The 16614-nt window shown below is 45.3% G+C and overlaps 1 protein-coding gene across 1 annotated transcript in view; it reads right to left on the bottom strand.

Annotated features, from left to right (window-relative positions):
• Window positions 1–1134: 1134 nt before the first annotated feature.
• The window catches only part of LOC311521975 (uncharacterized protein), a 23207-nt gene continuing 7727 nt past the window's right edge, over window positions 1135–16614 (bottom strand). Inside the window, exons 2-3 of the mRNA XM_084630737.1 lie at window positions 2194–2578; window positions 1135–1604 (exon numbers count right to left, since the gene is read on the bottom strand). Coding sequence (XP_084486863.1) covers window positions 1519–1604; window positions 2194–2575 — 468 coding nt within the window. The 5' untranslated portion in view covers window positions 2576–2578 and the 3' untranslated portion in view covers window positions 1135–1518. The remainder of the gene's footprint in view (window positions 1605–2193; window positions 2579–16614) is intronic.

The raw sequence follows: 16614 nt of genomic DNA, 5'->3' as shown, positions 1-16614 counted from the left end.
AAGCTTGCAACGCCAGACAGCTACCGGTCAGTTGGGAATCAATTTGGAGTGGGCAAATCTACTGTTGGGGCTGCTGTGATGCAAGTAGCCCATGCAATCAAAGATCTGCTGATATCAAGGGTAGTGACCCTGGGAAATGTGCAGGTTATAGTGGATGGCTTTGCTGCAATGGGATTCCCTAACTGTGGTGGGGCCATAGATGGAACCCATATCCCTATCTTGGCACCGGAGCACCAAGCCGCCGAGTACATAAACCGCAAGGGGTACTTTTCGATAGTGCTGAAAGCTCTGGTGGATCACAAGGGACGTTTCACCAACATCAACGTGGGATGGCCGGGAAGGGTACATGATGCTCGCATCTTCAGGAACTCTGGTCTGTTTCAAAAGCTGCAGGAAGGGACTTTATTCCCAGACCAGAAAATAACTGTTAGGGATGTTGAAATGCCTATATGTATCCTTGGGGACCCAGCCTACCCCTTAATGCCATGGCTCATGAAGCCGTACACAGGCAGCCTGGACAGTAGTCAGGAGCTGTTCAACTACAGGCTGAGTAAGTGCAGAATGGTGGTAGAATGCGCATTTGGACGTTTAAAGGCGCGCTGGCGCAGTTTACTGACTCGCTTAGACCTCAGCGAAACCAATATTCCCACTGTTATTACTGCTTGCTGTGTGCTCCACAATATCTGTGAGAGTAAGGGGGAGACGTTTATGGCGGGGTGGGAGGTTGAGGCAAATCGCCTGGCTGCTGGTTACGCGCAGCCAGACACCAGGGCGGTTAGAAGAGCACAGGAGGGCGCGGTACGCATCAGAGAAGCTTTGAAAATCAGTTTCATGACTGGCCAGGCTACAGTGTGAAAGTTCTGTTTGTTTCTCCTTGATGAAACCCCCCGCCCCTTGGTTCACTCTACTTCCCTGTAAGCTAACCACCCGCTCCTCCTCCCTTCAATCACCGCTTGCAGAGGCAATAAAGTCATTGTTGCTTCACATTCATGCATTCTTTAGTCATTCATCACACAAATAGGGGGATGACTACCAAGGTAGCCCAGGATGGGTGGTGGAGGAGGGAAGGAAAATGCCACACAGCACTTTAAAAGTTTACAACTTTAAAATTTATTGAATGACAGCCTTCTTTTTTTTGGGCAATCCTCTGTGGTGGAGTGGCTGGTTGGCCGGAGGCCCCCCCACCACGTTCTTGGGCGTCTGGGTGTGGAGGCTATAGAACTTGGAGAGGAGGGCGGTTGGTTACACAGGGGCTGTAGTGGCAGTCTGTGCTCTAGCTGCCTTTGCTGCAGCTCAACCATACACTGGAGCATACTGGTTTGGTCCTCCAGCAGCCTCAGCATTGAATCCTGCCTCCTCTCATCACGCTGCTGCCACATTTGAGCTTCAGCCCTCTCTTCAGCCCGCCACCTCTCCTCCTGGTCATTTTGTGCTTTCCTGCACTCTGACATTATTTGCCTCCACGCATTCGTCTGTGCTCTGTCAGTGTGGGAGGACAGCATGAGCTCGGAGAACATTTCATCGCGAGTGTGTTTTTTTTTTCTTTCTAAGCTTCACTAGCCTCTGGGAAGGAGAAGATCCTGTGATCATTGAAACACATGCAGCTGGTGGAGAAAAAAAAAGGGACAGCGGTATTTAAAAAGACACATTTTATAAAACAGTGGCTACACTCTTTCAGGGTAAACCTTGCTGTTAACATTACATACATAGCACATGTGCTTTCGTTACAAGGTCGCATTTTGCCTCCCCGCACCGCATGGCTACCCCCTCAACCTTCCCCCCTCCCCGTGGCTAACAGCGGGGAACATTTCTGTTTAGCCATAGGCAAACAGCCCAGCAGGAACGGGCTCCTCTGAATGTCCCCTGAAGAAAAGCACTCTATTTCAACCAGGTGACCATGAATGATATCTCACTCTCCTGAGGATAACACAGAGAGATAAAAAACAGATGTTGTTTGAATGCCAGCAAACATACACTGCAAATGCTTTGTTCTACAATGATTCCCGAGTATGTGTTACTGGCCTGGAGTGGTAAAGTGTCCTACCATGAAGGATGCAATAAGGCTGCCCTCCCCAGAAACCTTTTGCAAAGGCTTTGGGAGTACATCCAGGAGAACCGCGAATGCCAGGGCAAAGTAATCCTTTCACATGCTTGCTTTTAAACCATGTATAGTATTTTAAAAGGTACACTCACCGGAGGTCCCTTCTCCGCCTGCTGGGTCCAGGAGGCAGCCTTGGGTGGGTTCGAGGGGTACTGGCTCCAGGTCCAGGGTGAGAAACAGTTCTTGGCTGTCGGGAAAACCGGTTTCTCCGCTTGCTTGCTGTGAGCTATCTTCTTCGTCCCCAAAACCTGCTTCCATATTGCCTCCATCTCCATTGAAGGAGTCAAACAACACGGCTGGGGTAGTGGTGGCTGAACCCCCTAAAATGGCATGCAGCTCATCATAGAAGCGGCATGTTTGGGGCTCTGACCCGGAGCGGCCGTTCACCTCTCTGGTTTTCTGGTAGGCTTGCCTCAGCTCCTTCAGTTTCACGCGGCACTGCTTCGGGTCCCTGTTATGGCCTCTGTCCTTCATGCCCTGGGAGATTTTGACAAAGGTTTTGGCATTTTGAAAACTGGAACGGAGTTCTGATAGCACGGATTCCTCTCCCTAAACAGCGATCAGATCCCGTACCTCCTGTTCGGTTCATGCTGGAGCTCTTTTGCGATTCTGGGACTCCATCATGGTCACCTGCGCTGATGAGCTCTGCATGGTCACCTGCAGCTTGCCACACTGGCCAAACAGGAAATGAGATTCAAAAGTTCACGGTTCTTTTCCTGTCTACCCGGTCAGTGTATCTGAGTTGAGAGTGCTGTCCAGAGCGGTCACAATGGAGCACTCTGGGATAGCTCCCGGAGGCCAATACCGTCGAATTGTGTCCACAGTACCCCAAATTTGAGCCGTAAAGGCCGATTTAAGCGCTAATCCACTTGTCAGGGATGGAGTAAGGAAATCGATTTTAAGAGCCCTTTAAGTCGAAATAAAGGGCTTCATCGTGTGGACGGGTGCAGGTTTACATCGATTTAATGCTGCTAAATTGGACCTAAAGTCCTAGTGTAGACCAGGGCATAGAATCATAGAATATCAGGGTTGGAAGGGACCTCAGGAGGTCATCTAGTCCAACCCCCTGCTCAAAAGCAGGAGCTGGTTGAGCTGGTTTTAATATATCAGCATAATGCAGCTACAGGAGCGCTCATACAGCTGTATCCGTACAGCTGTGCCTCTAAGTTTGTACGTGTAGACATGGCTTAAATCGTCATTCATTTCTCTGGGGATTCTGTAGTGCTCAGGGCTGGGGAGCATGGGACAACATGTCATCCCCATAGCTCCCCCCAGCCTCAATTCCCCTCCCCTCCTCCGGCAAAGTCTTAGGAGGAAGAACTGTGCCGAGCTGGGCTCCCTGCTGTGTGCGAGGGGGGGTAGGAGGAAAGCTGCAGATCTAGGAGACATGATCCACCCAAAAACACACAAGAAAACTAAGTCAGTCACTTATTTGTATCAGTAACTGTTCTGTTGTATTGGAGACCATCCAAAATCTTTTGTGTTACTACAGATTTGCTCCATGCATATATTTACCATGTCATGGTGTTTGTGAATTTCAATATTCAATCATGTATGGTCCACTTACATAACGATTTATACATTCCTGGGGCAAGACACTGCTCCCAGTTTCCCCAGCACAGATCCAGAGAAACCCTACTGATTTCAGTGCACGTCTGTGTACTGCAGCTTTATGCACTGATGGATGGTGAAGGTTATGAAATATTGGTCTACATTTCTGAAATGGTTTATTCATAGGGGAGGCAGCCAGGCAAGCAGGAAGAGCTGAGCGATGCGGACTTTGCACACGTTCCACTGCCTGCATCTCCACATATGTACTGGCTTGCGGAACAGAGCCAGAATCCATGGAATACAGGCCATCACAGACACAGCCTCTTCCTCCCCCCCGCCCCCCTTTGACATTCCTATTTCAGCTTTTAAAACAGCAGCAGTGGGGATGCACCGCAGCAATTAGCAATGTCAATGGGACATGTGCCAGCCAGCTCAGAAGAGCCTCCAGGGAGGTTACATGTTTTCAGAGGTTTTAGAAGTCTGGGTGCACGAAGCAGCCTTTTGCCACTCAAAGACAACTCAGAGTCAGGTCAATGTAAGCAGGCTGGGGGGACCTCTGGACTGACCCCATCATTCTGCTGGAGGTCATGAGGAGATACCAGATGTGCAACTAGGCATGGCAATCTCAATGGCACAAAATCTGGGCATGCTTTAGATATGCAATCCTCACACAGGGATCTCTTACCAGCATTAATATCTGATGGGGTTACTGCTCGTTGAAATAGGACGTTAGCTGTTGTACACAGGCCTAATTGGTCACACTACTCACTTGGCTAGGTTAGGGGTCATTTCATTCACTCCGGAAGCAGTTGGCGCGTTGTGCTCAAGCCTTGTGCGTATGTACAGGCCACAGAAAGCAAACAGAAACACACAGAATCCATCACATGGATTTGGTTACATCCCAGATGGACTCTTCGGACCCTTTAGTATTGAGTCTTGCCTGATGCTAAATGGTCCAAACACTGTCCCCCAGAAACACAAAATTAAAGGTTTCAGAGTAGCGGCCGTGTTAGTCTGTATTCACAAAAAGAAAAGGAGTACTTGTGGCACCTTAGAGACTAACCAATTTATTTGAGCATAAGCTTTCAGCATCTGATGAAGTGAGCTGTAGGTCATGAAAACTTTAATGATCAAATAAATCTGTTAGTCTCTAAGGTGCCACAAGTACTCCTTTTCTTTTTACAAAATTAAAGGTTATTCTCTTGCCCTCTGCTGCTGTGAGATCTCCTCCCTCCCTCCCAGCTCTGACTCAGAAAAGTGTCTCCTCCTATCATGTCAAACCACTTCACTTCTTCCTAGAGATGCTGCTTCCCAAAGTGATCATTTGGTGCAGGGAGGAAACTCTGTCAAATCAGCTGCATGTGCATGAGAGACAGACAGATGTACACCACATTACAGAGATAGTGCTGTGGCTTCATACAATGGCCATACTGCTTTTTAACCAGCCATTGTCAAATGGTTCAGTTCTATTCTCGTTCTAGTCAGTATCTCTCTCGCTCTCTCTCTACATTTGAAGTAATAAATAGCTGCACATCAGTGTATTTCTAAGAGTCTGATACTATATTAGGTAGATAAGGCACTTATTGTGATATCTAACCAAGATCTGAATATCCCGGCTCACAGTCACAGTCCTGTATAATTTAGGAATCTCACATACTATTGTTAGACACAGTGGACAAATCATTGGGACTGAATATATTTTGATTATAGAAGACACAAAAATCTGGATCCAAACTCCCACAAATGTTGCTGGTTGGGCCCATTCCTGCTTTCCGTTCCTGTAACGCAGTAAGTTACTTCTTGGACTTGCTACTACAGCAACTCGAGGTGGTCACTGAGCAGCCACAAATTAACGATTCTTTCAGGTGAATGGACTGGACAAATATTCCGCATCGTTTTCACATGAAGCTTTTCCAGCTCATTAGCTTAACAACAGCTCCTTACTCGAGTGGAGAGCCCACTTCAGCAAACACTGTTCAAAAGGCATTTGCTCTGCACTAGACCCAGATGCATGGGATGATACAACAGCCCCAAAGGGTCAGCTTTTCAAAAACAGCCTCCCACGGCGCACACCGCACATCACACACCTATAACTTTGCATGCTTATCTGTGGGTCTGTGTTTCTGTGGTCTCGACGCAGAATGGAACCAGTTTGCACTAAGTGCCTTGGTTCTACCACTGATTTCAACGGGTGCAAGATCATGACCCAGTTGAGAAGCGTGGTGCTTAACTACCCTGTTTCAATGCACCCATTACCTCATTATCTATTTCCATGTAAGCACTTCAGGAAACACAAAGAGGTCAAATAATTTGAGTTCACTTAGTATTTGTTAATCTGATATTTCCATCCACCTGTGATCAGAACTTGTTACTCACGAGCAGGAAATGGCCTTGGTGCAAAGTTCAAAACCAATTAAACCTCCAGGGTTTGATCCAATGGGTTATGTAACAAGTCATTAACGACCTTTCTCCTCAAACTGCAATTTAAAGTTTTTCAAGGATTAGGGGCATTGCCAGGGAGTTTGGGCAGGACATTTACGTTTTCTGTAAAATAAACATTTTTAAGTATCGGGGGTAGCTGTGTTAGTCTGTATCCACAAAAACAAGGAGTCCGGTGGCACCTTAAAGGCTAACAGATTTGGGCATAAGCTTTCGTGGGTAAAAAAAACAAAAAACAAAAAACACTGAATGCATCTGGAGAAGTGTTTTTTTACCCACGAAAGCTTATGCCCAAATAAACATTTTTAAGCCATTTCTCCAAAAACAAAGTAAATCAAATTCTAAAAAAGACACCCTTACAAAATTTATTTATGTACAGGCATTTCCGTTGCACACACCACCACAGTATCCACACCCTGACAACCTATCCTCACATATTAATGTTTGGATTTATTTTGAAATTCACAACTCAGTATGATGGCCAAGATTTTCAAGAGTGATTAGTAGTGTAGGGAGACGGCAAATTTGGGGCAACCGATATCTTAATGGGACTTGATTTTCAAAGAGTGCTGAGCATCTGCCCTCTCAGAATCAGACAAAGGTATCTCAAGTTGGGCACCCAAAAGTGGAGACACTAAAAACCTGAGTCACTTTTGAAAATCTTGGCCTGAAAACCTCTCTCCCTTTTTCTTAACTATGACGACATCATCAGCATAACTGTAACAGTGAAGCAAGTAGGGTGATTGTGTGATCACTTTGGGATCCGAATTCTCCTCTTTTAAGTCAGACAATAAGCTGCTGTCCTAAGTCATGCTCAAAGCTCTTACTGGGCCAGATTCATCCGTGGTGAAATGCCAAATTGACTTGAGGAGTCGGACCAGGGATTAATTTGTCCCATTGACCTTAATGTGAATTTTGTAAGAGTAAATTCTGCAGGATCAGATCTTTAATACTATTCGATTTTATTTCTTTTTAAACTGAACTAGATGTGAAATGTAACAGACACATGTACTGTCATTTGTACAGTCCCTGAACCCATCAAAAGTGTACATTAGCAACAATTAACCTGTTTGCAAGCAGGCTGGAGCAAAGCCATAGAAATGTGCAAGTCTCATTTCTAGGGGCCATTGATGGAGTGGCAATCCATAGCAATTTACAAGGATCTTAAGGCCTTAAAGCAGTGATGCCCAAAAGTCGTGCCTCCCCCCCCCCCTTTATCAGTAACGGAGTCCGTCCATGCCCCCTTCCATTACTGCACAGTTGGCTAAGCAGAGGAGCTTGGGCTGACAGCAAAGCTGGGGGCAGAACTGGGGATGTGGGGAGGAGCTGGGGCTAGAGTGGGGCTAGTCTGGGGGGCAAAGCGGAGTTGTGGCTGGGGGAGGAGCTGGGCTGGGAGGTGGCCCCTCCTCGCTCCTGTGGTGGCTGGTGCAGGCCCTGCTGCACGTCTTCTTCCCCTCCCTCCCGGAACGTTCTTCCGTGCCCCAAACTGCGGGGCCTTAAGGCCCCATTGCAAAATAAGACGCATGAATTATTTGTAAACTTCCATGAAATTCCACTTAAAATTGTGCAGCGTCAAAAAGCTGAGGTCCAAAATTAGACCTTACACTGTTTTTAAGTTGGTGAGAAATATAGATCAAGATTTTCATATCTATTTTGGTTTTTTAATTTCACCTTTTTTTTTTTTTTTAACCTACCTAATAACTTAACATTGTGCCCTTGTGCAGCTCTCCCTGTTCGCTCTGCAACAATTAACTAGCAAGCAACGTTCCAGTGATGGTCTGGGCCATCAGCCTGCAAGACGCAACCCATCACAGCCACTGAGTACAAACCTTGCCACGTACATCCAAGCAGTAGCTGAAGCCTATGCTGTAGGGTGCCATTGTTAAAGCCTATCCACTACCCGGATTCCAGGAGCAAACCCGCGCGTTTTCTCCTCTTCCTTTTCTTTACTGGCTCAGTGCTACCAACTCATGCAGTGGTTGGTTTTGTCTTAAAGCTCCAGCTTCTAGAGTCATGTGACTGTGCAAGAAACTCAGCTTTCATTTGAAGAAACATTTCCAGCCTTCATGGTGCTGGCAAAAAGCTTGAAACCGTGAACTAAGTGCTCACTACAGGTTCAGAAACCAGAGACGCAAATAAAACAATCCCAAATGATGATATTTTTAAATCTCTTATGACTTTGAAGCTAATCTCATGATTTTTTGGGCCGGACTCCAGATTTTTGAATGCTCTTTTACCTTGCAAGACTGACCAGGCATAGAAAAAAAGGCCTCCTGTGCCCCATGAGCACGTTATCAGTTAGGCTCTTTGGGCAAAGCCACACAGGGAAATACAGCTACAGGCAGGCCTGACAAGGCAGGAAAAAGAGAACAACTGTACTGGGACCCTGAGTTCAGGGCAACCCCCAAAACTTCTTAACTGGGGTGAAATGGGAAGGGGTGGGGTCCAGCAAACATGATGTTCTGGGGCCCCAAATTTCTCTGGGGGGAGCTGTAGAGGCACAGTCCCAGCAGGGAGACACTGTGCCTGACTCGGGGGGTACGTGGCTGCCGTGTCACTCTCACCAAAGGTGCATGGTGCCCTTGCTCCTGCATGAGGATGGCCTGGCCTGCTTCCTTGGGGAGGTTCGTGCCATTGCAGTGTGGGTACTAACTGCACGGAGTCCTTGTGCTTCCAAAATGCCAGGCCTCAGACTCCCATGCAGGACTGTGAGGGGAAAGATCTTTGAGCTGTCTCCCCTGTGCCCCTTACACACCTACCTAGGGCTGGGTATAGTTGAGCCCAAGTCTCTAAGGTCTCTGTCTTCACTGCTAAAAAAGGCTGCGTCTTTTACTTGAGGGTAACTACTGTGTCTGAGCTAGTCCTGGGTAAAAAACAGCTTTTTTAGCAGTGAAGCCAGGCCCTGAGACCGTTCCTGGCCAGAGTTCATCTCACCCTCTGCTTGTTCACACACACGCTGCTCTCTCACACACATGCTGGCTTCTCACAGGCAGGCAGCAATGTATTCAGTCTGATTCAATTAAGTCCTTCCCCACACCAAAGTGTACCGCCGCAGAGCCACAAAAATTACAAAACAATAGATGCAATCAAGTAATACCGTAACAGTAACTTAGGATTGACAGACAGCTCAACCTTGATGTGGTAGAGTATAAAAGTGTCAGTGGATCTGCAAACAGTGCCGTTGTTTGGCTTGATCTTCTCAAAGGGCTTCGAAATGTATGCCCTGGCCCCCAAAACTATCTGTCGGCACACGTACACCTCGATCTATGCAGCACCCCAACACCAGAATTGCCTGAGGGGCTTGCGTTTAGGGTAGATCTTTCCTATATAGCAACTTAGTATGCCGGCCCAATGTGTGTTCACTTCCACCCTTTGTGCATTAGTGAGAGTAGAGGAACTTGTGGCCTTCTGAATAGTGCTGCTGTGTACCGTCAAACATGTAAACATGCTTTAATGCCATGGGCCATGCACATATTTATTCACTGTTTAAAGTTGAGGCCTGTGTGACGTTGCACCCCATAATGCTTTATGGAAATATACTTATGAATGTAAATATGACGTAACTGGAATATGTTTTATGCTACATATGCCATGTAACCCATCTCTGTAAAGGTTTTGATCTACAGAATATATTCATCCTATTTGTATGCATGTGTCATTTTTGTATTCAAAGTTATGAATATTGGCTGTGTACTTGTTTGAGTTTAAGTAGCCTTAGTAAAGCATTTGGTCAGCTTCTTGAAAAAGGAATGTGCAAATTAAGTGCCCAATCAAGAAACTTGACGGACAATGGATCTTGGAAGACTCCAATCCACATAAGAAGTCCTCCTGGAGACATTCAAGATACCATGTGGGCAATGGCTGCTGCCTGTAAAAATAGAGTCATGCATGGACATGTGACTTGCCCATGTGACTCCAAAACTCCATCTTGGAGATGGATTTGGCATAGGAGGGAGTCTCCACCCCCAAGAGAAAGTCTATTTAAGCCCCTGGGAGACCCCTCCATTTTGTCTTCAGCTGGCTGAAGAGATATCCTTTGGGGGGGGTGGAGAGGCTACCTGAAAGAAAATGGAACAAAGAACAGTAACCACAGGGATGTGAGTGATTGCTGGACCCAGACTAGAAGGAGGTTAGTCTGCAAAAGAGGCTTATTGGAATATCTCTATGGGTGAGATTTTATCTGTATTCAGCTTCTTACTGTATTAAGTTTAGACTTGTGTTTTTTATTTTATTTTGCTTGGTAATTCACTTTGTTCTGTCTGTTATTACTTGGAACCACTTAAATCCTACTTTCTGTATTTAATAAAACCACTTTTTACTTCTTAATTAACCCAAAGTATGTATTAATACCTGGGGGGGGGGGGGCAAACAGCTGTGCATCTCTCTCTATCAGTGTGATAGGGGGCGAACAATTTATGAGGTTATCCTGTATAAGCTTTATACAGGATAAAACAGATTTATTTGGGGTTTGCACCCCATTGGGAGCTGGGCATCTGAGCGTTAGAGACAGGAACACTTCTTAGGCTGTTTTCAGTGAAGCCTGCAGCATTCAGAGGACGTGGTTCAGACCTGGGTCTGGATTTGCAGCATGCAAGCGTGTCTGGCTCAAACCAGGCAGTGTTCTGAAGTCCCAAGCTGGCAGGGGAAATGGCTCAGAGGTAGTCTAAGCACATCAGTTGGCAGTAGGGTGACCAGATGTCCCGATTTTATAGGGACAGTCCCGATATTTCGGGCTTTTTCTTATATAGGCTCCTATTTACCCCCCACCCCCGTCCCGATTTCTCACACTTGCTATCTGCTCAGCCTAGTTGGCAGTTCCTAAGGGGGTTTCTGCGATCCAACCTGTCACAGCCTGTATTTCCTAATGTTCATATGCCCCCTTTGGAGGAGAGTAATTCCTGCTTTCCCTTAACATTCACCTGGCTGCAGAAAAGCTCATGATCTACACTGTTAGCAAACAGGAATGCTGGAAATGGTCGCTAAATAACATGCGGCATACCCCACTGCAACCGTGCCTGGCTAGATCTGAGCAAAGCATCCATGATACAACACAAAAGCAAGCATCGCACCTGTGGTTTGGAGCTTCCTTAGAAAACCAACGTGCAAGCCCTGGCTAAAATAAGAGGGAGCTTAGGCCAAGATAAAGAGCTAAGGGAAAGATTTACGGTTTCAGGGGGGAGGCTACAGGAATCTCAGTAGCATAGCCTGGCACAACCCGGAAGGTTCTGGCTTTGAGTGTCAGGGGTTAGCCCTGAAATGCAAACTCTGGTCAAATGGAAACAAACAAAAAAAGTGCATGCACACGCATCCCCTGCAAAACCAACCTGCCGAGTCTCAGCTCGGGTGATAAGCCCTGTCCCAAAAAGCTCCATCAAACAAGACCTTGGTGCAATAAACCCTTCACATTTCAAAATAAAGGAGAGTTTGAACTGCAGGATTTGGATCCAGATACTGAACAGCCAAAAGCTCAGATATCTTGGACATGGAGTGCTGAATCAAAACCTGAGATCAGACCAGAAGCCATTTGCAAAGAGCATATCCACATTTGGATTCGGAGTCCCCCTGAAGCTTGGGGGCACTCAGATCAGAAATTCTGGTTCCGCTTCAAGACCATTTGTAACTAACTCCTCTCAGTACACAGGTTTGCCAGGAACTCAGGCTGCCAGCAGAACCCTACGTCCTTTTTGCAAACTGAAGCAAAACCAAGGTAGGTTAACGATGGTGTTTGTGGGCATGCTGGCTCCCGTTCAGAAAGGTCTCCATTATATTCAGGCTGCTCATCTCTGACACACTTCCATTTTCACAGCCTCTGCCCAAATAACTTGAGTGCAGTGAGGCTGAAGTGAGATGGCGTTGCTGGGTACAGGACCAGAACATGCACGTTCTGCTGTGTAACCAGTTTAACTACTACAGCACTTCAGGGTCTGGGCTCAACCAGGAGGGTGTATGCACCTTGTTCAATGCACAGATACATTGTTTAGCAAATTTGTCATTTGTTCTGAGTTAAAGCAAAATCACTGTTAGTTAAAAAGCACACACAAATCACCACCAATGCAGCTCATGAATCATGCTCAGACAGGGATATGTTAAAGAAGCAAAATGCATTTCACTGCAAGCTTCCTTCACTCCTGTTTAGTCATATGATCCAGGAGGCACGACCCATGCATTTCCCTGTGTGGAGATATCTAACCAGCACAGATTTCAGGAGCAGAGCAGAGATGGGGGGTGGTGGTGGTGATGTATATTACTGTAATATCTGGAGCATGTGCAAAGTGAGTATTTGACCATTTGGAAATCTTCTCTTTTCTAAACTGGTTCCTGCTTTAAACACATTTAGTTCCCTTTGCCTTGACAACAGGGAATATTTGGTTTCTACCAATGCAGCATTCTGCTCCCTTTGTGAAATGGAACGCACATAACCTCGTTAACCGAGAGGAGTCGAGCAGGGTTTCATTTGTGCAGAATCACTGAATTCTTCGCTTTCACATCTGCTCTGGTATACTTCATTTATAGGTTAAAAAAAAAGCATTCTACAGCAGATCTGAATAGGAAGCTTTATAAATACGCTCTCTATAAACCTCTTTACCTGCACTGACACTGAGAGAACATTCCGTATGACAAACTGAAATTCATCCCTAAACCAATCAAAAGCTCAAATAATCTGAAAACAGATCCATATGAACTGCTGGCTCTGTTTTAAATATAAACATTTCTTGTGCTATTGTCCATCCTGTTGGCAAGCCAAGATTTAATTCCTAGACAACTAATCTCGTCTGAAATATTTTCATAAAGATAGACTTGGGCTCTCTGTTTTACAAAGGGAAAGTCTCCCAAGCAGAGAGTAGTTCACAAGGGCTGGTCCGAGTAAAGAATCCATTACACAGGCCTGTTGGTCCTAGGAGTCCCTCTACTGAAATGTGTTTGGTAGCCTCTTGTGTTTCCAACCACAATACAGTTATTTGCCATGAAATACAGAGCTATCCTAGTGCACAAGATGTGCCTTTTCTGACCTTCCAAGGGGTTATTTTTGACTTCTCTTTTATGCCCAAGATCTCTTACATAGGTCACACACTGAATTAACTGACCTTTAAAAAACCCTTTGCCCGAGGGGTCAGAAACACTGCAGATGATTCATTATTCTCCCTTTTAAAACATGTCCTTCTCGCACTCAAATCCTGCAGACACAAAAGCCGCGTGCATGAATATTTTATAGATTGACTATTATGGATAAATGTCAACAGGCAAACAGCAGATTGCCTATGCGGATACATTTACTGCAGTACAGATAAGCAGCAGGAACAAAGATTTAAAAAAAACAAGGGGCCATCCGGTGGTCAGCACTACCTCAGATGTATGGCGTACTCTCAACTTTCAATACTCTGCCCCTCACAGGATCAAGTCCACTCCAACACTTAGCCATAAAGGCTTTAAAGGAAAATAGATTTGTGCATTTGATGTACTTCCCTTGTCATAATCATGCACAACTAATTAGAAACAATGCAAGAATTGGTGGACCAATGTCAACCAAATATATGAACCCAGGCCCAGAATTAAACAATTGAAAATAACAAATACACCTTATCCACATTCTCCTGAATATGCAAACAGGCTTTGTATTGCATTCTGATGGCCACAGGCCTGGGCTCTATTTACCTAGTGGCTGAAGCAAATTCTGGAGTCAATACCCTCCCCCTAAACCGAAAACATTTTACCTCAGTTTGCAGGGACTAAGCGTGAGGAGATCAGTTGATCCAGCTGCCACATTTGTAGGTGGGAAGGAAGGTGATTAGTCAGAGATGACTAGATGACCAGGAGTCAAGGCAAGGGACTTTATTGATCAAAATCAAAATCCTGAGTTTATTTTACATCTGATTCCCATTGAGGGTCCACAGCAATATGGTACTAAATTGCATCTTTCAGAGTAACAGTCGTGTTAGTCTGTATTCACAAAAAGAAAAGGAGTACTTGTGGCACCTTAGAGACTAACCAATTTATCTGAGCTTATTGCTCAAATAAATTGGTTAGTCTTTAAGGTGCCACAAGTACTCCATTTCTAAATTGGATCTGTAACTCTCCTTCCTTCTGACATAAAAGCATTAAATATTAAAAATATTTAATAGAACATGCAATTAATCAACTGCACCACCGTACACAAAGGGGCTCCAAAAGATGGCAAACAATGACCAAATCAGGGTGAAGATGGTCAGAAACAGAAATGCTGCACTAATTAGCAAAGAACATCCCTAGCACACATGCACAAGGTGAAAAAATTCCAAAGACAGAGGTTCCAGAAGGCCAGACCATACTCCAGAGCATGGAGCAGCAGTACCAGCTAATCAGGGTGTTGCCAATTTTTTATTTTTTATTTATTTATTTATTTTTACAGTCACACTTATTTTAAAATAGATTTGCATCCTTGGCATTGCCACACCCTGGTTGTTAGTGCAAGCACCAGCCAGCTGCTTAGTACATATGGATGTGGTGGACTGTATGTAAAGCTAAATAAAGAGAAATCTTACCATCAACAGGATTTCAGATTTCTTTATTTATATACTGATCCTGGAATTTACCTCCTAAGAGGAGTTGAGCGCCCTCAACTCCCATTGTCTTAGCTAGAAATGTGGGCACTCACTCCCGGGCAGGATCGGAATCTATACAACTTGTTTTCTTTACATTTGTTCTTTTTCTCTTAGGAGTTAGATGTTCTATTTCCCTTGGGGAACAGTCATACTCATGTTATTAAGCAAGATTTATCGTGGCTTGCAAAGCAACATGGCTACATTGAACTTGTTCAGTATGATCTGGATAAAGGCACAGGGGACTGGGATTCAATGACCTCTGAGTTCTAGTACTAGATGTACCACCGACTCACTGTATATCCCTGAGGAAGCAGCAACGGTTCTGTGCCTCAGTTTCCCCGTCAGAAAACCGAGGGCAACAAGAATACTTAATTACATAGAAGGGTGGGGAGAGAGTTACTAAATATTGTGAAATGCCTTGAAGAATGTAAGTGTAACCTTGGGCAAGACATTTTGCCTCACTGTGCATCTGTTTCCCTCTTACCCATTGTCTTATTGAGATTTTAAGCTCTTTGAAGTGGAGTCTTTCTTTTGAACATATTTGTACAGTACCTAGCACAGTGCCACCTTGATCTCAGTTGGGGCTTCTAGGCCCTAGAGTAAATAAAAAATGATAGGTGCCAAGTATCAGTATCCTAGTAGCTGTGATGCAAGCTCAGCTAGCTAGTACCTGTCACCTGCTTACAGTTTGTTACTGTTTTCAGCTGTGTTGCATGATGAGCGTGAACCAACAGACTGTTTCATATAGGACACCATCAATCATGCCTCACCTCAAGCTCCCTGCTCTGTCCAGTGCCGTTTACCTCATTTGAAGGCTGCCACCAGGTTAAATGACGGGATTGTAAACAATATCCAGAGCCATACAGACAGATCCATGCCTCATCCTAATGAAAAGTAGGGAGGAGGCTGTAAAAAACACCCCTTTGTTGAGATGGACCAAAACCACCACTCCTAGACCTAAGCTGCCCCAAACTCTGGGCACAGCCGGCAGGGGATCCACATCTGAACTCTGTGGCTAACCTCTAGGTTTACAATGGGCAGAACCAGATCTCTAACTCCAAACCCCTGCCTCCCCCAGGCCATTGGGAGAGTTCAGACCCCATGGCCTGCCCACCTCAAACCCATACTGATAGTTTATATCATACAACAGCTAATTAACTTAAAGCCAATGTGTCTCTGTGTAGACTAGCACAAAACCTCATCTCTAATTATTTATATAAAGCAACACTAGGTAGAGGCAGCAGAAAGCCAAGGGGGCTTGACCAGTAAGCAGAAGGCTTGCTTACTATCTCCTTGTCCGGCTGGTTCTCACACGAAGACAGCAGAGCTACTGAAGGGACAGGGAAACCTTCCCCTTGAAAATGGCTCCATTTCGACTTGAGGCACTTTTTTTTGCCAAGAATATATGTGCTAGGATTGATATTTAGCTGCCCCCACTTTTTTCTTTGGTTAGTTCCTTACGGCAGGGACTGCCTGTGTTCTATGTTCACACAGAGCCTAGCACAATGGGGTCCTAGTCCACGTTTAGGATCCTTACGCATTAACAGTCCAAATAAATAATAAGTGACCTTTGCATACTGTTTCCCCAGAGCAGAGCCTTTAACTATGCCTTAAAAAGGTTCCGTTACCTGATGAAGAACCAGCCAGCCTACTTCTCCCAGCTTGATGTTGAAAGAGCCTGGCTCTGTGAAACAATCAGCCGCTCCCTGACTATTACTGCTGCTAGGGCTGAGCCAGCTCAGCTGCAGCGCTTTTAAAGCACCTCAGGTGTGGCACTGAGCTCTGGAAATGAGGCCAGGATAACACAGGTCCTACAATGATTTAGTTCTGTAACTATATCTATGATAAAGAGAACACTTTGATCAGATATGAATAAAAGCTATGGAGAAGTTACTGATTATCTCTATCTTGTCTCTCATTTATTTTTGTATCTGACTTGGCCAC

The sequence above is a fragment of the Lepidochelys olivacea genome (assembly GCF_965140295.1).
Source record: "Lepidochelys olivacea isolate rLepOli2 genome assembly, chromosome: 6".
NCBI classification, from domain to species: domain Eukaryota; kingdom Metazoa; phylum Chordata; order Testudines; family Cheloniidae; genus Lepidochelys; species Lepidochelys olivacea.
The sequence above is the reverse complement of the archived record's forward strand: the minus strand, read 5'-3'. Positions and strand labels throughout refer to the sequence as shown.